General features: G+C 36.4%; 1 protein-coding gene across 6 annotated transcripts; it reads left to right on the forward strand.

Moving 5' to 3' along the window:
- Window positions 1-3,856: 3,856 nt before the first annotated feature.
- ANGEL2 (angel homolog 2) lies at window positions 3,857-25,478 on the forward strand. 6 transcript variants are annotated; one of them, XM_012781636.3, is made up of 9 exons: window positions 3,858-4,144; window positions 6,292-6,617; window positions 11,394-11,650; window positions 12,747-12,816; window positions 13,960-14,381; window positions 17,491-17,617; window positions 18,086-18,143; window positions 20,392-20,555; window positions 21,981-25,478. In XM_012781636.3, the coding sequence occupies exons 1-9, from the start codon at window positions 4,086-4,088 to the stop codon at window positions 22,130-22,132; spliced, it is 1,635 nt and encodes a 544-aa protein (XP_012637090.2). In that variant the 5' UTR covers window positions 3,858-4,085; the 3' UTR covers window positions 22,133-25,478. The 6 variants fall into 6 exon arrangements, 5 of the variants coding, with proteins under 5 accessions (XP_012637093.2, XP_012637090.2, XP_012637084.2 ...); XR_012914550.1 differs by lacking the exons at window positions 3,858-4,144; window positions 21,981-25,478 and adding exons at window positions 4,298-4,519; window positions 19,926-20,098 and having other exon boundaries at window positions 20,392-20,528; XM_012781630.3 differs by lacking the exon at window positions 3,858-4,144 and adding an exon at window positions 4,298-4,519.
- The last annotated feature ends 703 nt before the right edge of the window (window positions 25,479-26,181 follow it).

A 26,181-nucleotide genomic window follows, 5' to 3' on the forward strand; every position in this document is an offset into this window, starting at 1 on the left:
ACCTTGCCTACATCCTTACATATATATCCAGTTAAGACTGAAAACTGGCCACGCAGTGGCTCACACCTATAATGCTGAAAACAGGAGAGTCCAGATTATCTGAATCAGCATAATAAAGAAGTCCCTTTAACCCTTACAAAAAAGTAACCTGGAATAACCAGATGTTAACAGTTTCTTTCTGTTGTTCTGTTTCCTTGGTCCCACCTTACAAAATCTGCTGTTCTACTATTGTCCAGTGTTAAGTCATCATTATTTATTTTTTTGTCTTTCCAATCAAAGTCAGTGACATATAACTACTGATCTCAGCTACTGACCCAAATAAAATAACAAATGTTATCATATTAAGTCCATACGATATCAGTCAAAAACAAAGACACTTGAGGTTTTGGTGAACCTTTGCTTCCTTTTTGTAAACTTTTTTTCAATTTTTATTCTATTTTTTAAAATTTTGTAATTGCTCAAAGATTCCCTTAAATCCTTTTTTGACCTCCAGTATTCCAGACATCCCAGGTTTAGATATCAATTAACAAAATATTCATTAAAGGGAATAAAAATACATACCTTCCACCTTGATGTTAGCCATCATAAAGGACATTCACTACTTCTAGATAAATGTCTAGTTTTGGCATGGGCAGAGTCAGAATACATGGTAAAGTCCCCACCAAAGAGCCATTCATTTATGCACTATTTAACAACCAAAAGACATGGTTTCTGTCCTCAAACAGGTATCAGGCAACCTCAGAAAGCATTTGTGCTCTTTTTTACATGCAGCTTTCTCATTTCTCCTCTGATATTCCATCACTGAGCTTCTTCATCCTCTCTTGGGCCTAAGGAATCCCTGCTGAACATCCACAGGTCTCTGTACTATAGGTCCTCACAAATCTAAAAAGCCTGTTCTGGGTCTGAGAGATGGAAATAAAAAGGGTTTAGGGATGTAGAAAAGAGAAGGGCAAACCTGAATTTTGTATCCTGGCTACAAAATTTCTATAATTGTGCTACTTGCTTGCTTTTTTTTTTTTTTTTTTTTTTTGAGACAGGGTCTCACTGTGTGGCCAGGCTAGAGTGCCAGTGCCCCCTCATCATAGCTCACTGCAACCTCTAACTCCTGGGCTCAAGTGATCCTCCTGCCTTGGTGTCCCAAGTAGCTGGGACTACAGGCACATGCCATCATGGCTGGCTAATTTTCTATAGAGACAGGGTCTTGCTCAGGCTGGTCTCCAACTCCTGGCCTCAAGCACTCCTCCCTTAAAAATGAGCAAGCCTCCCAAAGTGCTATAGGTATGAGCCACCACATCCACCCCCTTTTACTTTTTAAAAAGCCTGGGCATTGAGAGTTTTTAATTTAGTCTAATTAGGGAAAGAAATTCTAGCAAGGGCTGAATGCTATGATGTTTTCATCAAAGACCACTGCAGAACTCATGGAGAACTTCATCAGCTTTATAGACTGATTTATGGATAATTGTTAAAACTGTTAATTAATTCCTCCCTGCTCCAAATTACATCTATACTGTGCTACTACTTTATCAAGTCCAGATATAATATCAGGCTGGATATTATAAGAGAAACCAAAAATGAGTCCCAAAAAAGAAAGGAAAGGTTCCACAACCATAAAGAATTAGGAAACTACCGGACCAGACTACAAAGTTCTGCAGGGGAAAAACATTATGTCACCATGACAACCCGGGATATTTTTATTGAGAGAGGTGGTAGGTTGTATAGAAACATTCTCCAGAATTTGGGGGTTGAGAGTGAAGTATAAGAACATGTGTGGGAGTTGAAAGATACTTCAGACTGGATTTCCAACCTTAATTTTCAGCCTTGCAATCTAAGTTTTGCCAAATCCTGTTTTTATAAGAACTGCTATGGTTTGAGTTTGTCCACACCAAAGCTCATGTTGAAATCTGATCCTCAGTGTGGGAGGTGGGGCCTAATGAGGGGTGTTTGGGTGTTGTGGGCAGATCCCTCATGAATGGCTTGGTGTGCTGATTTCATGGTGGTGAGATCTTTCTCAGGGCCTTGCTCTATTGCCCAGCTAGAGTACAGTAGCATTATCATAGCTCACTGCAGCCTCAAATTCCTGGGCTCAAGTGATCCTCTTGCCTCAAGCTCCCGAGTAATGGGACTACAGGTGTGCCCCACCACCCTTGGCTAATTGTTTCTACTTTTTTGTAGAAATGAGATCTCTCTACGATGCTCAGGCTGGTCTCAAACTCCTGACCTGAAGTGATCCTCCTGCCTCAGCCACCTGAAGTGCTAGGATTACAGGTATGAGCCACTATGTCTGGCCTGGAAAGATTTTTTAAATTGAAATTTAACAAAGCACAAGTGCTATGCTCTTGTGATGGGATTAACTTCTGATTCCTGCCCTCTAGAAACTAATGAAGGCCTTATCTAGGTGTGTTGAAGTAAAATGTTTCTGTTCCGGTCTGTTCTGGATTTTTCTTCTGTCATAATCCTGGCTCCAACTTGTTTCCTCATCTAGTCTGGCCATCCCAGACCAGACAACTGAAATGGCCACTCTCCTGCTCAGGGAGTTGAAGAACAATTTTCAGATAATTCTAAGTCTCTCTGCTATAGCTCAGAATTCATATTCTGAGTATTAATTTATCTAGTGTGACATTTTGATAGCTCTAGCCATCTCTATTTCTAGTTGTGCAGCCATTAATGAGTTTTCTGTAACTCATTAATGTCACCCTCTGAAAAATGCCTCCACTATGACTTATTTCTCAGAAGAGGACATATCCTGACTTCATTCCACTGTACCTCTCATCCTCCTCTCTGCTCTGCAATCAGCCTTGGCAATACCCAGAGAAGAGAGGGCAGTCTTACCTACTTTAGTTTTTGGCAGGGAGAACAACTTCTGGAGAGTGTCCAAGCCCTTTCCATTTCATCGAAATGTGGGCTCTGAGGTTCTTCCATTTTCTTTCAGACATCAGCCCTCCTGGGTGAGGTTGAACTCACACTATTGTCATCGTGGCTACTCACACCCCAACCCAGTTGACTCCAGCTCCTGAATTCTTTTTTTTTTTTTTTTTTGACAGAATCTCGCTTGTTGACCAGGCTAGAGTGAGTGCCGTGGCGTCAGCCTAGCTCACAGCAACCTCAAACTCCTGGGCTCAAGCAATCCTGCTGCCTCAGCCTCCCGAGTAGCTGGGACTACAGGCATGCGCCACCATGCCCGGCTAATTTTCTATATATATTAGTTGGCCAATTAATTTCTTTCTATTTCTAGTAGAGACGGGGGTCTTGCTCTTGCTCAGGCTGGTTTCGAACTCCTGACCTCGAGCAATCCACCCGCCTCAGCCTCCCAGAGTGCTAGGATTACAGGCGTGAGCCACCGTGCCCGGCTGAGCTCCTTAATTCTTAAACAATTCCCTGGTAGATAGAAGAACCTCTACATACTTGTCCAAACTAATTGGTTTTCCTTAAGTAGAGACTTTGGTCTCTGAGGTTTTGTTGACCACATTCCTCACTGTCCCAATTCCTGGCTATGTATGTAATTATGGTGACAAGGTACCACCGTATCAATCAGTGTCTCTTCCTACCCATTTCTTAGAAACATTAAACTGCTTCAAAACAGAAATCACCTGTTCACTACAGATTAACCTTAATTATGTAAGCTTGAATTCTTAAGATATTTCTGAGTTAGTTTCTATAAGAGTAGTATACATATTTTTTTTACTTCAAGTGGCATCCACCTTTTGAATCTCCCCATGTACATTATAAAAATATTCTAAAATAATATTTATTTCTTCTTAGCTCTCCTATTTTTGTCTAGTAAATTTATTTCTTTCTGTTTCTTTAAGACAATGTTTTGCCCTATTCCAAAATGGCTGTTCGTGCGTCACATGCCCTGCGCATGCTCCTTGGGCTCAATCCGAGGTTAAGACAATTGAGGAACGTTTACTGCTCAAGATGGAGACTCAGCCGGCGGCGAGACTGCACCTCCCAGCATGCATTGCAGCCGGGCCGGGAGTCAAGACTTAGAGTGATGGGGTCTCCTCCGTGCTTTAGGCCTCCGCGGCAGTTATAGAGATTGAGGAGGAGCCCGGGGCCTGGGCATTGGACATTCGCGGACGGGGAAGATGGAAGCGTGGCGCTGTGTGAGGAGGGGCTACGGCCGCTGTGTCGTGGGAAGAGGCCGGTCAGTAGGGCTGGGTGCCTAGAGGGAGGAGAGAGGGGCGGGCGGCCGAGATTAACCCGGGGCGGGGCGGGCTGGGGAGGCAGGAGGAGGAAGAGGGTCTGAGCGATGGTGCATCCGGGACGAGCCTCCGGAGACCCTGAGGGATAGGTAAACCCGGCGAGTAGCCGGCGGGATGCTCGGCCAACGCGGTCTGGGGCCCTGGCACGGAGCTCTCCGGCAGCCGGCCAGGCCTGTGCTTCCCCGGCCCGCACCAGTGGTCTTGGAGCCCCGGCCCACGTCCCCCAACCCAGCCTCCATCCCGGCCGTGGCCTGCTCCCCAGACTTCGCAGCACCGTTCTCGGAGCTGACCGTCGGCGGGGAGGCGTCCTGTCCGCTGTAGGTCCTGGCGGCCGGACCCCGAGGGAGGCGCGCTGGTTGCAAACACGCCAGGAGGGGTTTGTGTTTTGTTGGTGTGTGAGTGTCTCTCAAACTTTAGTCACTTGTATACCAACCCTTACTATTATGGCCAAGTTCTCGTTCCACCTGTATTATTTACTGGGTGTATTTCTTTAAATTGACTCACTTTTCTAAAAAAAGCACTTCAGTAGGTGCTACCTACATTGGCGTCGCCCTGAGCAGTGTTTGCAAGATCTTGTGTTTAATGTACTCATTGCGTTTTTTCCTAAGAAACTTTAAAATAAGTACTTGGATATTATAAATCAAATAATTTAATTGTGAACCCTACGCAACCAACTGGTGTATCACACACCATTCGTTGGAAGCACAGCACTGTATTAATTATTACGTAAGTCATGGGGATCTAGTTTTAACTCCCATAGGCCTGGGACTTGATGACGATATTTCAACAATGTTTCCTGAGTACCAGCTGTTTGCCAGGCATTGTGCTAGGCACTTGTGAAGAAACTGGAATTAAAATGAATAAGAAGGCTTTGGCCCTGAAGTTGCTTAACGTCTCAAGAGGAAAACAATCTGTACCAAGAACTACAAATATAGAGAATGAGTTCTGTAGTACAAGTATTATATTTCTATACAGTACCTTATTAAGATAGAAAATGCATGGTCCAAGTGCCCAAATTCCTTTGACTTTCAGAGTTGTCATAAAGCAGGATTGAGGCCTCATATGCCTGTAAATATTTACAATTGTTGATTTTATACAGCAATTTGACAATATATAAACTGCAAAAATACATAATAAAATGCTGTAAAAGGAAAAAACATAACATATAAAAGTCAAATAACGATAAATGCAATTAAAGCAAAATTCTCTTAATGATAAAAGTGAACATTATTGATACTATCTTGGAATGAATTCTGGAGGAAAGGGTAGAAGTCCTCTGACATTTTGCTAAAATAGTTTAGTAAGGAGAAGATGGTGCTTAAACTGCAGTGTTTCTTGAGAGCCTGAGAGCAACATAGCTATTAAAAATAACGTTAGCACCAGTTTGGAGATATTTTGGCTGATACATTAAATTAAAGGTGTTAGGTTTGGAGTGTTGGTACATTCCTAGTAATTAATCCCTATCTTTCATTTCCTCCAAGGAGAAGTATACTTTAAAAAAGAAATGGAGAAATAAATTATCCATCCACTGATTAGCAAAGGAAGTAGTTTTGTTAAGTTGTGATAGGATTTTGTTTTCTTAGATATACAAGTATTTGGAAAAATCTAACTTTGGTATAAAAACTGGTCAGAAACATGTTTTTTACTTCAAACCCAAGTGGGAGGAAAGATTCACTTAATTGTAGCCCAGTGTGTGTTCCATATTTGTTTTAAGTATTATGTTTGCTGTGGATTTTCTTTTCCCACTGAGTTTTATTAGGTGGTAGAAAGCTACTCTGAATACCAGTTTGATGGTTGATTCATCTCTCAGCTGAACTGTGGACTTTTCGAGGGCTACATGGTATTTTGGGAGCCTAGGTGGCATTCTGTGTTAAGTATTTAGAATACCACTCATGGTTGTTTAGAGAGAGAATATTAAAATATTGATGCTAATAGTTAAATCATGGGTGCTTTTCCCCTCACCCTTCACAGATTAGAAGTCAGATATTTAATCTTAGACATTATCTTCCCTTGAGGAAATAGATTTAGATTTTGTGTACTGTAGCCAAACAAAAAGTGGTGCCTCAAGGAGTGTATTTATTTCTTTTAGATACCCCGTGTTTCCCCATCACCCGAGAAGTCTGGGCAGAGACTGGACTACACCGTGGGAGAATCTACAGAGGTGTTGCTGGAACAGACATATTTCTAGTTGTATGAGGTGGCCTGGACATTATTCTCGTGCTCCTTACCCATACTTCAGTAGTAGGCATTTTTCACTAAATTGGAGACCACCTTGTTTGTTTGAGTCTAAAGCTCAGTTTCAGTACTATAACTGGAGACCTGACAGCCTGAGCCAGACATCTTTGATTCATCTCTCTAGTTACGTCATGAACTCTGAGGGAGATGAGCCTTCATCAAAACGAAGAAAACACCAAGGTAAAGGTGATGTTTATCTTGGTGCAGAAATAGACATAAGTGATAGACTAAGTTGCAGCTTTCATACCTAATCCTTAAAACCTCCTATAGGTTTTTGAGGTGTTTGGTCTTTATTTTTAGCCAGTAGTTTTCTGGTAGGAAAAAAAGAATTCTTTTTGAAATGATGTCAAGTAAGTTTAATTTAAGAATAATTTTCACATCCAATATTATTGAAATAAAGGTCCTTAGACTTCTTAGAAATTGATAAATGTCACCATCACATAAAAGATGAGGGTAAATAAGATAAAAGGACTCTTAAATAGAAATAATCATAAATGAAAGGCATTTTCTTACAGAATAAGATTTTAGTTTATTAAATCTGTATTTCTCAAATTGGGGTCTATAGATACAATCTTGAAACATCTGTCAGAAGTATTATCTTCTTTAAAAAAAAAAAAAAAAAAAAAAAAAAAAAGGTTGGTCCGAGTGCAGTGGTGTTTACAACTAATTGATCACAACCAGTTACAGATTCCTTTGTTCCTTCTCCACTCCCACTGCTCCACTTGACCAGCCTTTAAAAAAAAAAAAAAAAAAAAAAAAAAAAAAAAAAAAGAAGTATTATCTTTAAGAAAGGGAACCACATCTTATTCAACTTTGAGAAACACAGTTTTTAAAAAAATGTTGATTCTATTTTTCTCGTATTCTTTTTACTCTAAGCAATTCACGAGACTCCCTCTGTGCCACCAGTCCTGCCCCCACCCTATCTTCCTCCCCCATCTCCTAAAGGTAGAAATGACATGTCCAAGTAGAATTTGGAATTGTCTTTTTTATTGAACTATAATTTTCAGTGAAGGTCATTTCTCTGAAAATATTTGAAAGTAGCCTGTGTGGGTGTTAATGTGTAGGAAGCTAACGTGTAAGTTTGTCAAAGGAAGACACTCAGAGTGAGTGTCACCTGGAAGTTAGAGTAGAAAAATTAGTGCTCTTCTGTTTCCCTCTGCCTTTGTTATCAGAAAGTAGTCTACAGTAGTGGCCCCAGTCTTTTTGGCACCAGGGATTGGTTTCATGGAAGACAATTTTTCCACAGATGAGGGGCAGGGGTTGAGGGGGCTGGAGTTCCAGCAATGATGCACAACTGGATTCCTAACAGGCCACAGACGGTTCTGGGCCTTGGCTCAGGGGTTGGGGATTGCAGGTCTACAGGCCTCAACTGGGTCCAGTTAGGGTTCTTGAGTATTCAAATAAATGTGTAACTTACTGCTACACAGTTATAAAGAACCCAGTTAGAAAAAACAAATAGGTATAAGTAGAAATTCTAAGCACCCCAAAGTGAAAATCTGTGTGTGTAGTACTTAACCACTGCATATGGAGATAAACAAGAAATAATTGTTTGAATGAAGGTGTATTAAGAGGCATTAAAATTAGGTTCCTAAGAACAATCCATGATTTATATGTATGATGATATCAGATTGCTTTTCATTCATATATTTGTTGTTAATGAGGTCAGCACACTCCTCTTTAGCCTCATTTAAATCTGGTATGCTCTTAGATGGAGCTGCGGCGTACTAACATAAGCGTGATCTTAGGAATGACTCTCTGCTCTCATCTTTTTTTTTCTTTCTTTTTCAATGCCAGCAAAAAAGCAGCTGCTCTCATTTGTGATCCACCACTGTGTGAACTTGAACAGATTACTTTAACCTCTTTGCTCCTTGGATTTTTAGTGTAAAATAATGCCTACTTTGAAAGTTTGTTGAGGATGAAGTGAGATATTGTATGTGAAAGTGCCTAACACACTGTTGGCTTCATAGTAGGTACTCAGAAAATTGTGGTGTTGTTTTCCCTTCAATGAATGGGGAATTACATTTACATACTGATACGCCTTGATTGCAACCTGACTCTTTATGTGTCCATTCTTCCTAGGTGTTGTGAATAAGGAAAATGCTCTTCGTTAAGCCATGTTTGTGACTTCTGATATTTCACTAATACTTTTCAGTCAAGAGAACAGCATTGCTAACTTGCCTGTCACTTTAAAAGTGGTATTTGAAGGATATGTGTGACTCAATTATGACTTTTTAATTAGACACCTTAAAAACCTGATCAGGCCTATTGCTTACTTTCTTTGATTCATCTGTCTTCTCTGCTGTGATCACCTTGTTCTCCTGATATGGAAGGTATATAAGTTTTTCTAGTGTGAATTTATGTTGTGAAGTATATGAAGGCCAAAGACTATCCAGTTTATCAGTGGTTTTCAAATTGTCTTCCATGGAACCCTAGCATTGGAACACATTTCTGTAAGTTTATTAAAAGCAAATATAGACAGGACACAATGTGCATTCACGGCATCATCCCAGGCCCAGTCCCAACATGCCATGGATTGGTGTTCCATGACATGAAAAGTGATGCTAAAGGGTTCTACAAGTTATAGAAGTTTGAAAGCCACTGTATTAATTAGATAATCCAGTGGTCTTGGTTACTTAAAAAGTGGAATTGCAAAAAGATGTGGTTTACAAACCCTTTAATTACGAGGACTATAAAAATCTTAATGTATTTATATGCCATTACCTGTATATATTTTATAAGGAAATATGAGCAAGTTTTTTAGACTTTCATCTTTCATATTTTAATATGACCATAATACCAGGATAGTGTTCTAAGTATTTATACTAATAGCTTACATTTTGTTTGCATGACTAGAACCCTTTCCATTTTGTATACATAAGATGACTTTGATTTGTGCCTAAAACCGTCATAGACAGTCCCCAACTTATGAATGAATTGTGTTCTAAAAACTTGATCATTCCATTTTTCCCCATAGAAACTGTTACAAATCTCAAAGTAGCTCTGTGAAACTAGTACAGTGGGCCTTAGTTCTGAGCCATAGCAGGTAGGATTCCCCGTGTTCAGTGATGCTGGAAAGGGGATAGTTTCCTTTCCTTTCCTGGGAATCAGACAAGCTCTAGACAGAATTCTGTAATGGTTGAAGAGTTTAGTTTGGTTTTGTTTCCTTCCACCTTTTTTTATTTACCCTTCCAGTATCTTCATGGTATCATAAATTTCCAACTCCCTTGTTCTACCCAGACCTCACTAATCATAAAAATTATCTGCTTCTTCTGTCCTCTGGTCAAAATTTCTGTTCCCATACTGCAACATGTATCAGCTACTTAGATTTTGAAGAAAGCAACCTGATTAAACTAATTTATCAGAGGGTGTTTCAAAATTATTATTTCAATGGCATTTTTTGATAATGTATTGATATTTTTATTAAAAATATATTGTTATTGTAGAAGATTTAGAAAAATCTTCCACAATCCTACCTCTTAGAGGTGTTAATAACTACTCTTAAAAATATTGGTGTATTTCCTTTTAGTCTTTTTTCACTCTGTGCATAAATGTATAGAATATTTTACCTGAATTTAATTTTTACTTGGTAGAATTTTAGGCATTGTAATTCAATGAAGCACAATCCTTTTTGCAGGATAGAGAGAGATATTCTAGGGCTGAGATTTTTTTTCATATAATTTAATCATATTTGAAAGTCTATCTCCAAATCTATTTTCCCATGTTCTTCCTATTTCTTGTTTTCTCTTTCTTTTGAGCTCATAGACTCTCTAAAAGTTCCACGTTTTTCTCCATGGAGCATCCTTTTTAATGGTAAAATGAGGCAGATAAGACCAAAGGTAAACACACACATATTCATGTACATATGGTAGTCATTTCTAAGTTGAGGACTGCCTACAATTAAGAAGCCTCATGCTTTTCTATTCTCTTTACATCACTTTTTTTTTGAGACAGGGTCTCACTCTGTTTCCTGGGCTAGAGTGCAGTGGCATCGTCATACCTCATTGCAACCTCAAACTCTTAGGCTCAAGAGATCCTTCTGCCTCCGCCTCCCAAGTAGCTGGCATGCCACCATGACTGGCTAATTATTTTTTTATTTTTTTGTAGAAATAAGGTCTCACTGTGTTGCTCAGGCTGGTCCTGAACTCCTGGCCTCAAGTGATCCTCCCACCTCAGCCTCCCAAAGTACTAGGATTAGTCTTGAGCCACCACGCCCCGCCTCTATTCATCATGTTTGCAAAATATATGATGTCTTTGCAGAATAAAAACACATTCCTAGTTGTTGCATGCTAGGTTCATCAACCAGCCATCATTCATAAGCATTCTCTAGCTATGTCACATTTAACTTTTGCTTTGGTGTATATTGAATATATTTTTGTTCCTTTGCATTGTTCCACTTTAGTGTTTGAAATACTAAATACTACTTCTATTTATTGCCATTATACACCCTTCATTCATTTGTAAACCAGAATTCTGAACTAAGAATAGTTTCTGGAATTTAGTTAATCGTGTGATGATCTTATCTTACTAATAGGGAATAAAATACAGTGTGAAATCGTCTTATTGAAAAGCCAACTGTGACATACAAATATTAAATATATTATAGTTCTAAAGTTGCTAAGCATGTCTGCGGCAGAACCACTTCTTTATCATAGAGAAGTGAAAAACTACAGCCCCTGTATAGTCTGAGCTTTATTGCATACCCTCACAGCCTCCACAGTGACTAGCCAGATCTTTTAAACCTGTTTTATACCTCCTAATCAACCAATATGTCATGATACTGCCTTTGTAATCAATTTGATGACAACTTCTGGTTATTTGGTGCTATATTACCATTTGCTAGGGAAAAACATTCTATGTGGGAATTTTTAAAAGGCTTAAAAATGTTTATATACAGGAAACTATATGGTCTCCTTTTGATTCATTCTTATATTTTGTCCAATATATTTATTTTAACAGGCATGATACAACGAAATTGGGAATATTTGTGTAACCATAACAAAGAAAAAACGAAGATCTTAGGAGACAAAAACATTGATCCCAAATGTGAAGACAATGAGGACAAGTTTGACTTTTCAGTGATGTCCTATAATATACTTTCACAAGATTTATTGGAAGATAACTCACACCTCTATAGACATTGCCGGCGGCTGGTATTACACTGGAGTTTTAGGTTTCCCAATATTCTGAAAGAAATTAAACACTTTGATGCAGATGTAAGTGCAATATATTATCAAAATTCTTCACACAAGAAAAAGTTGAATTAAATGTTTCTTTTGTGCTTTTGTGAACTAAATGATTTTCTCCATTTCCTTTGTGGGGTAAGAAGGGAAGATGTTTAAGAATAATGATGAAACATTAACAAGGTATTGTGACTTTCAGAGTGTCATTTCTTAATGATTATTGGTGTAAATAATCATCTAACTTTTCAAAAAGGATCCAAAAAGTTTTAAGTATTCGTTAGTTTTGAGACAGGGATTGGCAACATATTATTCAGTAAACATTTCCTTTTATTTGAAATTTCAATAATTCATGCAAACAATTTCATCAACATGATGGCATTCAAAAAAATCAACCTTTTAAGAAAGGGCTTGAGGCCGGGCGCTGTGGCTCACGCCTGTAATCCTAGCTCTTGGGAGGCCGAGGCGGGCGGATTGCTCAAGGTCAGGAGTTCAAAACCAGCCTGAGCAAGAGTGAGACCCCGTCTCTACTATAAACAGAAAGAAATTAATTGGCCAACTGATATATATATAAAAAAAAAATTAGCCGGGCATAGTGGTGCATGCCTGTAGTCCCAGCTACTCGGGAGGCTGAGGCAGAAGGATCACTCAAGCCCAGGAGTTTGAGGTTGCTGTGAGCTAGGCTGACGCCACGGCACTCACTCTAGCCTGGGCAACAAAGTGAGACTCTGTCTCAAAAAAAAAAAAAAAAAAAAAAAAAAAGAAAGGGCTTGAAAGATTAGTACTAATGAACATGTAAATTCAGGAAAAATATCCTGATATGTAAATTTAAAATATTTCATTTGGGAAATAATTTTGGATGGAAAGAGAGCTTCATATGATTAAAAGCCAGAGTTTTTAATTTTAATTTTTTAGAGAGGTTAGACATTTACCCATAAGGCCAGAGTGTTGAGATTGATAAATTTGGAAACATTAATTTGGTAGATCTACAAATAATACAAAAGTATTATAAGTGTTTTATTTCAACTCTCATCAGGTTTGGAATTTTAGAAGCCTGTTTTTAAAAGTGAAGCACCAGAACATTTATATGTGCATCTCCATGATTTAATTCAAACTGTTTTTTTCTTCCAAGGTACTTTGTTTGCAAGAAGTTCAAGAAGATCATTATGGAACAGAGATCAGGCCAAGTTTGGAATCACTGGGTACAATATAACTTTTATCTTACCCAAATTTACTTTTTAAGATTTGTGTGTTATTAAAACATAACTTGCTTAGAAAGATATATGGTATATTTGGACTAAAAATCTTAATTTTGAAAACAATTTCCAAAGGTCAGGAAAAGATTGAGGTATTTCAAGTGGAAACTATTGTGTTGATATATAACTCTAATTTAAACAGAAAAGTGCTTAAGAATCTCTTAGTAGCTCCCTTTCCTAGGAGTTACTATGCCAAGCACTAAACTTTTTAAGATTCTGAGCTCCGTGAGATCAGGAACCATTCTGTCTTGCTCATTATAATACCAGTGTCTACTAGTGCCTAATGGATAGAAGCTGAAAACTCATTTGATTAAATACTTCTAGAAATAGGTCATCTGTGGTCACATAAATTTGAGAAATGTGTCTATTTTGCATTCATCATAGTAAATACTCTTTGAGTGCCTACTGTATACCATGTACTGTTCTAGGCAGTTGATTATACCATAGGGCAAATAGATAAATGTTTCCTCCCTTGGGAGTGTAGATTCTAGTGGAGAAAGGCTGACAATAAACCAAATAAATAAGTAAATAACATATATAATAATGATATTAATAGTTTCCTAGAGAAGAACAGCAAAGTAGAATGGGGAAGCTTTCATTTTAAACAAAATGATCAGAGGAGGTGACATTTGAACACAGATTTGAAGGAGGTGAAGTAACGAGCTATGATTAGAGCATTCTAGGCAGTGGAAATAGCAAGGGGAAAGCCCTGAGGTTGGAGTGTGTTAAGGCAAGTGAGGCGGCCAGTGTGGTTGGAATGGAGTGAGGGGGAAAGAGTTACAAGCAAAAAGAGCAGAGGGGAGTGAAGGGGTAGATTATTGTAAGACCTTACTCTCATCATGATTCTGAGTTTTACTAGGGTGGAAATGGGAGAGTGATAATACACATTGGTGTATTAAGGACTTAGTCTTTTAGTAAAGAGGTGTGTTAGACCCAGTCTCACACATTTTTATTCCAGCATGTATAAAGATCAATACTAATGTTTACAGAATATACTTCGGTAAATATTATTCAAAAATATTAGGTTAGCTGTGTTTTGACATGTATATGAAAACAGTCTCTTGTTTTAAATTCATTTCTTTCTTATAGGTTATCACTGTGAATATAAGATGCGGACAGGAAAGAAACCTGATGGCTGTGCTATTTGCTTCAAACATTCCAAATTTTCGCTCTTATCAGTGAACCCAGTGGAATTCTACCGCCGTGACATTCCTCTGTTGGACAGAGACAATGTTGGATTAGTATTACTCTTGCAGCCAAAGATCCCATGTGCTGCCTCTCCTGTGATCTGTGTGGCTAATACACATTTATTGTATAATCCAAGGCGAGGTGATATAAAGTTAACCCAATTGGCAATGCTACTGGCAGAGATCTCTAGTGTTGCCCATCAGAAAGATGGCAGCTGCTGTCCTATTGTTATATGTGGTGACTTTAATTCTGTTCCTGGTTCTCCACTCTATAGTTTCATAAAGGAAGGAAAATTGAATTATGAAGGACTTGCCATAGGAAAGGTAAGTATTCACTTCATCATTATTAGGGGGTGGACTTAGTTGCTCTTTTCATCATAATGTGAGGATAGTGACTATATGGCTATTTGAAAACCTTGGATGATCCAGTAGCCTTACTTTACCAAGCTCTCATGATTTTCCACAACCACTAATAAGTAATTATAATATATTCATGTAGTCAAATTTCATCTTTTCCATTGATCTGTGGCAATATACTGTTTGGAGGAATTAGCAAGCAGCAAAATAAAACCAAAATGAGGGGGAAGAAGAAAAATAAAAGCATTAACAGACACGGATACTTCACAAATCAGGATAGAATTTTGAATGCAGGATGTGGGCAATACCGTTGGCAAAACAGTATTGTAATATTTTATTATATAAGTTTTCATTTACATAATGATGAATATTTTAATTCTTTGGCTTAGAATAATTTATGCTATTTTACTGTTCTTATTGTGTTTCCCACTGTTTACTTTAGATCATTTGATCTTCAGTATATTTAATCAAAATAAGCCCTCCACCACTGGAGTTTTGAGTGGTAGTTTAAAGTTTTATAAGAGTTTATCTCTCTTAGGTACAGGCATACCTTGTTTTGTTGTGCTTTGCTTTATTGCACTTTGCAGATGTTGTGTTTTTTACAAACTAAAGATTTGTGGCAACTCTGCCTCAGCAACTCTACTGGCACCATTTTTCCAACAGCATGTGCTAACTTTCTGTGTCACATTTTGATAATTCTTGCAATATCAGACTTTTCTTTTATTTATCTATTATGTTGATTGTGATCAGTGATCTTTGATGTTACTATTGTAATTGTTTTGGAGTACTACGAACCATGCCTATATAAGATGACAGACTGAATTAATGCCAAGTGTCTGACTGCTCTACGAATTGCTCTCCTTGGACCTACCTATTCCCTGAGACACAAAAATATTCAAATTAGGCAAGTTAATAACCCTACAATGTCCTCTAAGTGCTCAAGTGAAAGGAAGAGTCACACATCTCTCACATTAAATCAAAAGTTAAAAATGATTAAGCTTGGTGAAGAAGGTGTATGGAAAGCCAAGATAGGCCAAGGTATATACTCTTGTGCCAAACGGTTACCCAAGTTGTGAATGCAAAGGAAAAGTTCTTAAAGGAAGTGAAAAGTGCTACTGAATGAGCCATCTCACACCAAGCCGAGAGGTTGGTTCTTGAGGCTTCAGGAAAGAAGCCATCTCCATGACATTAAAGTGCAAGGTGAAGCAGGAAATGCTGACATAGAAATTGTAGCAAGTTATCCAGAAGATCTAGCTAAGACCATCCATGAAGATGGCTACACTAAACAACAGATTTTCAAGGTAGACAAAACAGTCTTCTATTGGAAGAAGATGCCATCTAGCACTTTCATAGCTAGAGAGAAGTAAATGCCTGGCTTCAAAGGACAGGCTAACTCTCTTATTAGGGGCATATGCAGCTGGTGACTTTAAGCTGGAGCCAATGCGCATTGACCATTCTGGAAATCCCAGGCCCCTTAAGAATTATGCTAAATTTACTCTGCCTGTGCTCTGTTAATGGAAGAACAAACCCTGCATGACAGCACATCTGTCTAAAACATCGTTTACTGCCTATTGTAAGCCCACTGTTAAGACCTCCTGCTCAGAAAAACAGATTCCTTTAAAACTGTGGCTAACTATTGACAATACACCTGGTCATCCAAGAGCTCTGATGGAAATGTACAAGGAGGTCAATGTTATTTTCATGCCTGCTAACATAGCATCGATTCTGCAGCACCATGGATCAAGGAATAATTTTCACTTTCAAGTCTTACTCTTTAAGAAATGTTATAAGGCTATATCTGTCATAGATAGTGATTCCTCTAATGGATCTGGGAAAAGTCAATTGAAAACCTGGAAAGGACTCACCATCCTAGATGCCATTCAGAATATTCATGATTCATGAGAGGAGGTCAAAATATTAACATCAACAGGAGTTTCGAAAAAATTGATTCAGACTCTCGTGGATGACTTTGAGGGATTCAAGACTTCAGTGGAGGAAGTAACTGCAGGTGTGGTGGAAAAGAGAACTAGAGAGCAGCAAGAGAACTAGAATTAAAAGGAATTAAAAGTGGAGCCTGAAGAGATGACTAAGGTGCTATGATCTCATGGTCAATTTGAACAGATGAGGAGTTGCCTCTTAGGGATGAGCAAAGAATGTGGTCCCCCCTCCATTTTATCTCAGATATTCAGAAAGTGGTTTCTTGAGGTGGAACCTGCTCCTGGCAAAGATGCTGTGAACATTGTTGAAAGGATTTAGAATGTTATATAAACTTAGTTGATAAAGCAGTGGCAGAGTTTGAGAAGATTGACTAATTTTGAAAGATGTTCTACTGTGAGTAAAATGCTGTCAAACAGCATCACGTGCTAACGAGAAATATTTTGTGAAAGGAAGAGTTCATCAATATGGCAAAACTTCATTGTTTCATTTTTTAAAAATTACCACAGCCAATCTAGCCTTCAGCAACTACTACCCTGATCAGTCAGCAGCCATCAACATTGAGACCAGACCCTCCACCAGCAAAAAGATGATGACTCACTGAAGGCTCTCATGATTGTTAGCACTTTGGGGCAATAATGCTTTTTTAAATTTAGGATATCTACATTTTTTTAGACATAATGCTGTTTACATGGTAAGTAGACTGCAATATAGTGTAAACATAACTTTTCCGTGGGAAACTGAAAAATTTGTGCAACTCACTTTATTGCAATGTTTGCCTTATTGTGGTTGTTTGTAACCAAACCCTCAACATCTTTGAGGTATGCCTGTATTTGATATAATAGGAACTATATTGCAGAATACCAAAAAAAGGATAAATCGTATTAGTGCAAAGCTATAGGTCATTTGGATGCCCAAATTAGAGAAAAATACATAGGAAAAGATTGTCATTTTTATATAAATGATAAGTGCTTCCAAACTGTATTTGAACAAGATTTTATAAGCACAAGTAATCACAATATAATGAATAAAGGGTAATATTTACCATTTTTGGATTACCTTTTATTTAAGACATAAACTTTTCAATAAATAAACTATTTAAAATCTATTCACTTAAGATACCTGTTGAAATTTTGTTTAGGTATCTGGCCAGGAACAGTCTTCACGGGGACAAAGAATTTTATCTATTCCAATTTGGCCCCCAAGCCTAGGTATCTCACAGAACTGTGTGTATGAGGTACAGCAGGTACCAAAAGTAGAAAAGACAGGTAAGTGTTTGCAATACATTTTGGCAGTCTGCTGGGTAATAGTATTCTGTTTGAAGACATAAAACTAAATTTTTTAAAAGGCTAACATCTTAGGGATGAATATTCATATAAATAAATACATAGTTATTTATTCATTTCTTTTTTTTTAAGAGCTCTAAATTTACATTTTTTTTTCTTTTTTTTTCTCTTTTCTTTCTTTATTTTCTGCCACTGACAACCCCAAAGAAGATAAAAATTTACCTTTTTAAAGTTCCAGAATTATCTGTGCATGATTTATTTGCATTTTGCTTTGGAATTATTTGTATTTTATTTTTTCTAATTCCGGAGACCGTTGAAACATGTAGATTCTAGGATGAATGTTTCATACATATGTCTTGAATACTGTTTCTAGAGTAAGACAACTATACTAAGGCAAACTAGAACAAAACTATATTAACAGTATTATTATATTTCTCTTTGTTTTTACAGACAGTGATCTGACACAAACAGAGCTGAAGAAAACAGAGGTCGTAGTGACAGCTGAAAAGTGAGTTCTGGGAAGCAACAGTAGACATTTGCTGACTGTATTTGAATTAAATCATTTCTCAAAAATCACTTGGATGAAAATTGCAGATGATGATATTCTATACTAATGAATAGTGCTGGTTCTTAAGTACTCCTGAGTTCCACTTCTGACTCTGCTACTTTTTAGCTGCATGATTTTTGGCAAGAATCTTAACATCTCTGAGATTGTTTCCTTATTTGGGTTGTTGTGAGGATGAGATGAGACAAAGCATGTAAAGCGCAATGTTTGATGCACAGTAAGTGCCTGGGCAGTGTTACAAAAGAAACAGCTTATCTATGTTCATGTACCTGGACCAGCTCAAGTACTCTTTCAGATTTATTACCATTACATATTTAAAACAAAAGTTAAATCACAGAAAAATATCTTTCAGATATCAAGAAGATCCTGCGTTGTCTTTGATTTACCTGATATCAAAACAATCTATAGGAGAATTGATCCAAAAAAGAATATGCTGGTTGAAAAGATGATAATTTTTATTTATCTCTTGAACTGTAGGAAAAGGTCATTAGAGGAAGGGGCAGAAAATGGCAGGATTCCATATTAAAGAAACACGAATACTTGAGACTGTGGTTGAGGAAATGAGAAAATGATATGTTAATACAGCAGGACTGATACTTAAATCTTTTCTTTTTGGGAGATTCTTAAAATACTGAGATTGTTTTATATTATAGCTCTTCTATAGTTTTGTGTTTTAACATTTAAATTTAGGAACCAAATTCGAAGCATCTTTTGTTTTATCTGCTTTTTTTGCAATATTTATTTTGTATACCTTGTTTTGAGAAAATAATTATCTCATAAGTAAGAACCTAGTAAGAAAGAAGCAGTCTTTTTGAATTTTTAAAAATGAATATTTAAAAATTCATGATTAAACTTTTCAAATATAGTAAAAACTTCTCTGAGTAAGATTAATAATGAAGGCTAATCTGACTGACAAATACTTAGTTTTGAGTAATTCTTAAATCATTTTTATAACAAAATGAGGTTTAAGAAAAGATATTTTTGAGCATCTATATAAATACAGTGTGTTTGTATGCATAGCTTATATCTTCAAACTGAAAAACTGATAGCAAGCTAATAGTTTGCAGGAAACCTATGTAAACATTTAATAATATTGTAAATATAAGTCCTTAGACATAAAAAGTTGCTAAAACTTGGAGGGCACTTTTAAGGAATTTAAAAGTACATTGACATATGAATACTTTAAAACCAGGGGAAACATTTTTATCTTTGTTGTCCTCAGCACTTAAGATAATGCCTTGAACTTAGTTGATGTTTGTTGGATAAATTTTTAAAATTTTTATTTTCTTTCAAGGCATAAAAGATCCATAAAATTCATGATATGTCACTATAAAATGATATTTTAAATACTTAACCCATAACATCACATGTAGGTTTTGTATGAGGTAAATGTAAACCATTATAGAAGCTGTCTTAAGATTCAGTACAAAATTATCTAATGTAACAGCAACAGGAAAATATGGTCCCTCTGACATCTTTTGATGGAGGTTTCCAAATAACATTCCTTTTTTTTTTTTTTTTTTTGAGACAGAGTTTCACTCTTGTTGCCCGGACTAGAGTGCCGTGGTATCAACCTAGCTCACAGCAACCTCAAACTCCTGGGCTCAAGCAATCCTCCTGCCTCAACCTCCCAAGTAGGTGGGACTGCAGGCATGTGCCACCATGCCTGGCTAATTTTTTTTAATATATTTTTAGTTGTCCAGCTAATTTCTTTTTATTTTTTAGTAGAGACGGGGTCTCGCTCTTGCTCAGGCTGGTCTCGAACTCCTGAGCTCAGACGATCCACCCGCCTCGGCCTCCCAGAGTGCTAGGATTACAGGCGTGAGCCACCGCGCCCGGCCCCAAATAGCATTCCTGAAGTCCACTTTTTCTTTCTTAAAAATGCAACAACAAAACTCGTAAGTTGTTTTAAAATATATGTTCATTAGTGAGTGGAGGCTCTCAAACGTGTTATAAATATTAAAAAATCATATTGAGCTTTTTTTAACCCACATATATTATAATCTTGTTAATGGGTTTTGATATCACTGTGTAAATAAATGAATGCTAAATGATGATATGGTCTATTTAAATAAAGTTTGTCTTCATGTTTGGTCTTAGTATAGAAATCAAATGAAAAAGTACTTTAAATATAAGGAATTATAGAAGTCTTGAAAAACTTGATGCTAAACACTTTTTGTTTTCAATTTAGAGTATCTTCAAATTTGCAGCACCATTTCAGCTTGTCATCTGTTTATTCACATTACTTTCCTGACACTGGAATTCCAGAAGTGACCACTTGTCATTCCCGGAGTGCCATAACTGTGGATTATATTTTCTACTCTGCAGAAAAGGAAGATATTGCTAGGCTTCCAGGTAAAAAATACCTATAATCTGAAATTCTGCTAGAGAGCACAGTAGCTAAAACCTTAAGGTTGAGAAAGTTAGCTAAACATCTAGATGAAGTTCTAGATTTAAAAGTTAAAATATTTTGAAATAGATTGGTAATACAATTGAATAAATCAGTTGATTACATGCACACAAGGGAGGCAGTAAAACACCCCAAAGTAAGTTATTACCTAAGAAGTATATCCTCAGTCCTACCCTCCAGTTCCAGTCAGCTTCTGATTTATAGGTCTTTCATTATTGCCCCTTGTTTTTACTTGCCATAAATTTACTGTTTTTTTCTGTGACAAAAACTGAGTATGTTGTTAATGGTCATATATTTTTGTGCTTAAATTTTACTGAGGCATGGTGCCTTCTTTGTAGGACCATTCTTATGCTGCCAACAATAGACAATTTTGTCATGTTGATCCTGGAATATTGGATCTTTTATAGAAAAGTCTGTACTGTGTGTTTTCAAAAAGCAAAGGTTATAAAACACTTTTCCTTATATGATTCAATGAAAATCAGGTTTCAAACCATAACCAAAGGATTTAAAGTGGAAAAGAAAATGCAGTTTAATAAAACTAGTGAAAGTACAAAAACAGTAAGAAAGCTTTGAAGTCCAAAATGTGGGCAGCTTTTTTTTCTTTTCTCATTTTCCCTTTTTTTCTCTTCCAGCTTTTTGGTGTTACTTTTCCTTTTCGTTTCCCCCTCCCCCTTTCTTCTGGGAATAACCTCATTAAATAGTAACACTCAGATGTGGTTTACTCCTCCTACTAGATCAACTCTACAAAATAAGCCTGCTGCTTTGAATTTGTAGTAAGGTTCTCGTAGTGTCATGCTGACAGACATTCACTAGGTGGCAGGAGAGTGTCATAGAGCAGCATCTCAAATTTCTTAGCAATGAAGAGCATGTCATCTTTTACTCCACTGGGGGTGCTGACTCTCAGACCAAATTATACTAATTTATAAACTTCCTATGGGCCTGTAGCTTGATCTGTCTGGTTTTATGCAATTACAGTATCGTTGGTGGATGAATTTCTTATGTTGTCAAACTCAAATTCCTCTTAACATTCTTATGTATTACATTGGTATTTTCTTTTAAAAATTACTTGCAGAACTTGAAATAGAAAAAAATATCTAACATACAAAAAAAAATCTGAAATTGCTATATGTTTGAGAATTATAATTAGGTTATAATTCAATAAAACTTTATTGTTTTATTATCAATAAAACATAATAAAATATTTTTATTATCAATAAAACTTTATTCATATTCTAAAAACTTTCATATTTGTCTTCTGGAGGGGTCTCAAGTTCTGTATCATAGTTGTTTGGAAAAAAGACTTGTATGATTTATTTACAATAATCTGTTGACACAGTTTCATTAAATGTGTATGTGCTTCTTTAACGTAGGAGCTGAAGTTGCTTTGGTTGGTGGCTTGAAGCTTCTAGCTAGACTGTCACTTCTTACAGAACAAGATTTATGGACTGTTAATGGACTTCCAAATGAAAATAACTCTTCAGATCATCTGCCTTTATTGGCTAAGTTCAGACTTGAGCTCTGACTCTTCTTTGACTGCATACAAAATTTTCTTTCTAATTTGTATTGTTTTTCAAAGAATGTAAAATTCTTAAGTGTTTGCATGTTGTTTATTTTTACGCTGTGGAATTTCTGAAGAGGTTATGTTAGATGCTTTGAAACATATCAGAAGAAACGAGTTTATAAAAATTTTCTTTCTTAATAATGAAAGATATTTTCCTGACAAGTGAGATCTAAATACTCTTTATTATAAAAGAGGTGTAAAGATTTTGTATTCAAAGTCCTAGTAAAATTGACAGTGATTTTTAAATGTAATGCATCTTCTTCAGTCTGCTTAGTAAAAGAATTTCTTCGTGTTTTTGGCAAGCTTTACAGTAGATCCAAAGTATCTTTGAGTTCTTGCAAACCACAACTTGTTTCCTTTCCATAAGGCTTGATTTCATTAGGAGAACCCTATGCTTGTTGCGTCCTAATTAGTTCATCTCAGAAATCATTGAGTCATTCACAGGTGTCCAACCTACCATTTTAGTTTGTTTTTGAAGGGGCTTGATAATACTTTTTAAATTGTACAGAATGCTTAATCCATCTTATTACGTCCTGAGCCATGTAATATGCCTACATATTGTTCGGGAAGTGTTTGTGAAATATAGGTCACCATAAGTAGTAAGAGGACAAAGTACTTTACAAGTAAGTTTACTCTTTCCACCCTATAATAGAGGTGGGCCTAAGAGAGGCAGAGACTCTGGGATTATGCCTTTGTTTCCTAGCATTGTTTTTCTTTTTTTCTATTCAGTTTCAAGAAAAGATCCCTGGATTAGGGGAGAGATTTTATTTTACTGAACCAATTCTGTAGAAATTTATTAGGAAAATTATCTTTGGAACAAAGTGGCAGCTATAAGATTATTTTTGTTAGGCCTCCAATATGTGAGGAAGCCTGTAAAACTCTGGTAGGGAAATTAACTTGGAGACCTACTACTATTTTAGTCTTTTTTTTTTTTTTTTAGAGATACAGTCTTGCTCTTTGGCTCAGGCTAGTGTGTAGAGGTATCTTCACAGCCCACTGCAACCTCAAACTCCTGGTCTTAGCCCCCTAAGTAGCTGGGACTATAGGCACACACTCCCACACCTAGTTAATTTTTCTATTTTTTTGTAGAGATGTGGTCTCGCTGTGTTATTCAGGCTGTTTTTGAACTCCAGGCCTCAATCAGTCCTCCTGCCTTAGCCTCCCAAAGTGCTGGGATTACAGGCATGAGCCACTGTGCCCCACCCCTAAGTAGTCACATTAGTGGGTTTGTTTATAAAATGTTTTGTTTTCTTTTACAGTGATGCACCAGTGACATGGTACTGATGCTTTTTAAGATGTAGTTATGAGTAGGTCTAATAAATCCTCTATACAAATGTTTCAATCAAAAATTTTAAAACATAAAAAGTAGAAATTTTCTCTTTTTTAGACAGTAGGAGCAAAGAATTATATGCGTTTTTACTACGTAGTAATTTCACACTGAGTTGTAAACATTTGTACAGTTAGTCTTTTTAATAGAATGCTTCATCTTAAATTGGAAAACAGTAATAATCATGGACTTAAACAGTTTTTATACTAAAGCATTTACTACAATTATTTTTAAAAAATAAACCAAATGAAAGCCTCAGAGAAGGCATGTGGGTTATAATGATTTGCCTAGTAAAAATTGTAATTGACTTTTAAATACTTACTTTCTCGCTTTTGGGGGGTTTAAAATTGCAGTATTAACTATATATAGTTTAGGATTTACCACATTTTTTAGTAGTAGTTTGCAGAATGTCCTAATTAGCAGATACAGTCCTCATCAAATTATGATAGTGCGATTATCCCTTTTTAGTATTGAAGAAAGAAAAATGAAAATTCATTGGCTAATTACTGCTTTGTAGTGTGTGAATTTATTAACAAATAACTTTATCATATATAGGTCATTGTCAACAAACATCCCTGAAAACTTCTGTGAAAATTTAATTTTTTATATTCTTAATTTATTGTGATTTTAGGCTCATTTCATGTGCTTCACTTTGACAGAGCTAATTCACAAAATTGCTTTCTACTTTCGCTTATCAAATGAAGTATTATTTTGTGGACCGGAGGCCAGAAGGTCAATGCAAGCTTCTCAGGGTTTTCTTTTGTTTTTTTGTTGTTTTTTTTTTTTTTTTTTTTGAGACAGAGTCTCACTCTGTTGCCTGGGCTAGAGTGCCCAGTGGCATCAGCCTAGCTCACAGCAACCTCAAACTCCTGGGCTCAGGCAATCCTGCTTCAACCTCCCAAGTAGCTGGGACTACAGGCATGCGCCACCATGCCCAGCTACATTTTTTCTTTTTCCTATATATTTTTAGTTGCCCAGCTAGTTTCTTTCTATTTTTAGTAGAGACTGGGTCTCGCTCTTGCTCAGGCTGGTCTCAAACTCCGGAGCTCCAATGATCTGCCTGCCTTGGCCTCCCAGAGGGCTAGGATTACAGGCGTGAGCCACCACACCTGGCCTCTCAGAGGTTTTTAAAGCTCCACTAAAAATAATTATCCACTTGTCTTTGCTTTTTTTTTTTGACCAGAAGAGTTAGTATCTCTGTTGGAGCCTTGTATTTACCTGTCAAATACAATTAAATCTGGTTAATTGCTAAAACCAAATCTCTCACAATCTCAAGTGCTATCCTATCTAAGTTTTAAATGGAAAAGGGAATTATGTAGTAATAAAATGTTGGTTTTACTACACCTTTTGATATCAAGATAATATGCATGTTTGAAATCTTGTCCTTTTTTTTGGAATTTAGCAACTTTCTGCTTTTAACCCTTTGTTTTCCTTAAAAAAGAGAGAGAGAGATCCAGAGAGTTCAAGGCATTGGGAGAAACAAAGATGTCTAGTGATTTGCACTTTGAACCTGTAAATTATGTAATAAATTATTATACTTGTACATCTGTGCAAAGTTTTATGGTAGGTGTACCAAGCTGTATAAGCTGTCCTGTTGCCTCTTTTAAACTACTTCATTACCCTTTGCAGCCATTTTTACTTGGGGTGATGCTAAAAGATAAGTGAATTGAGATGTACCAAAATAGAGTAATGTTTAATACAGAGCCTGAAGATTGTAAAAGAAGAAGGTTGAGAGGATGATAAATTAGTTCACTAGAACAAGCAAATAATAAGAGGACAAGAAAATAAATTATGCCATCTTACATTTTTAGAAGAAAAACAATCCTTAAGTTTTCAGGATGGTTTTATTAAAGTTCCATGCTGTGTATAAACATACAAGTGATGAGAAAAACGTTAACTTGAAACATGCACTTATCTGGCATTCTCTAAAATACCATTATACAAGTTTTCATTTACTTAGAAAAATACCCACTAAAACAATCACAGTTTTTCTTGAAGATTTAAAAAAAATGTATTGGCCAGAACAAAGTCCAAGAGAATAAACAAGATTCTGAATTGTATGTCAAAAAAACTGTACAAGGTTGCACATAAAACTATAGCTTACAAAAGCCTCAGGTATAGTAAGAAGTCTGAATTAAGATTTCCAAAGTTCTATTTACCAATATCTATTAATAAAATCCTTATGAAATAATTGACTTAGAAAAAGTGAAATGTTCATGATTTCAGAGTGTATAGAAAATACTAAATATCACTTTCTGAAATAAAGTATACTCGAAACAGCACAATATATAGTCTAAAAATCAAGATTTCTGTCATCATTCATTTAAACTTTGCATATATTACCATGATGCCTTAAGCATAAAATTTCTCTTGCATTATTACCTTTTTTAAAAACTAGATTTCATATCATTTCATAATTTTATTTTTTATCTTTTGAATCATAGCCAGTCTTAAATTGGGGAGTAAAACATGTCAGAGTTTTTTTTATTGCCTTAATTTAATTAAATTATTATACTAGAATTTAGGAGTTTGATGCCTTTTCCTTATTTTTTAGAAATTAACATATTCTGTAGGCAATAAAAATAGAATGACAACTAAGAACATTTTAAATGTGTTTTCATGTTTGTGTGTCTAAACTTTGCTTTGGGAAAATGAATCTAAAAATCAAGGAGCAAGTATGGAA

The sequence above is a fragment of the Microcebus murinus genome, chromosome 23 (genome assembly GCF_040939455.1).
Source record: "Microcebus murinus isolate Inina chromosome 23, M.murinus_Inina_mat1.0, whole genome shotgun sequence".
In the NCBI taxonomy this organism is placed as follows: domain Eukaryota; kingdom Metazoa; phylum Chordata; class Mammalia; order Primates; family Cheirogaleidae; genus Microcebus; species Microcebus murinus.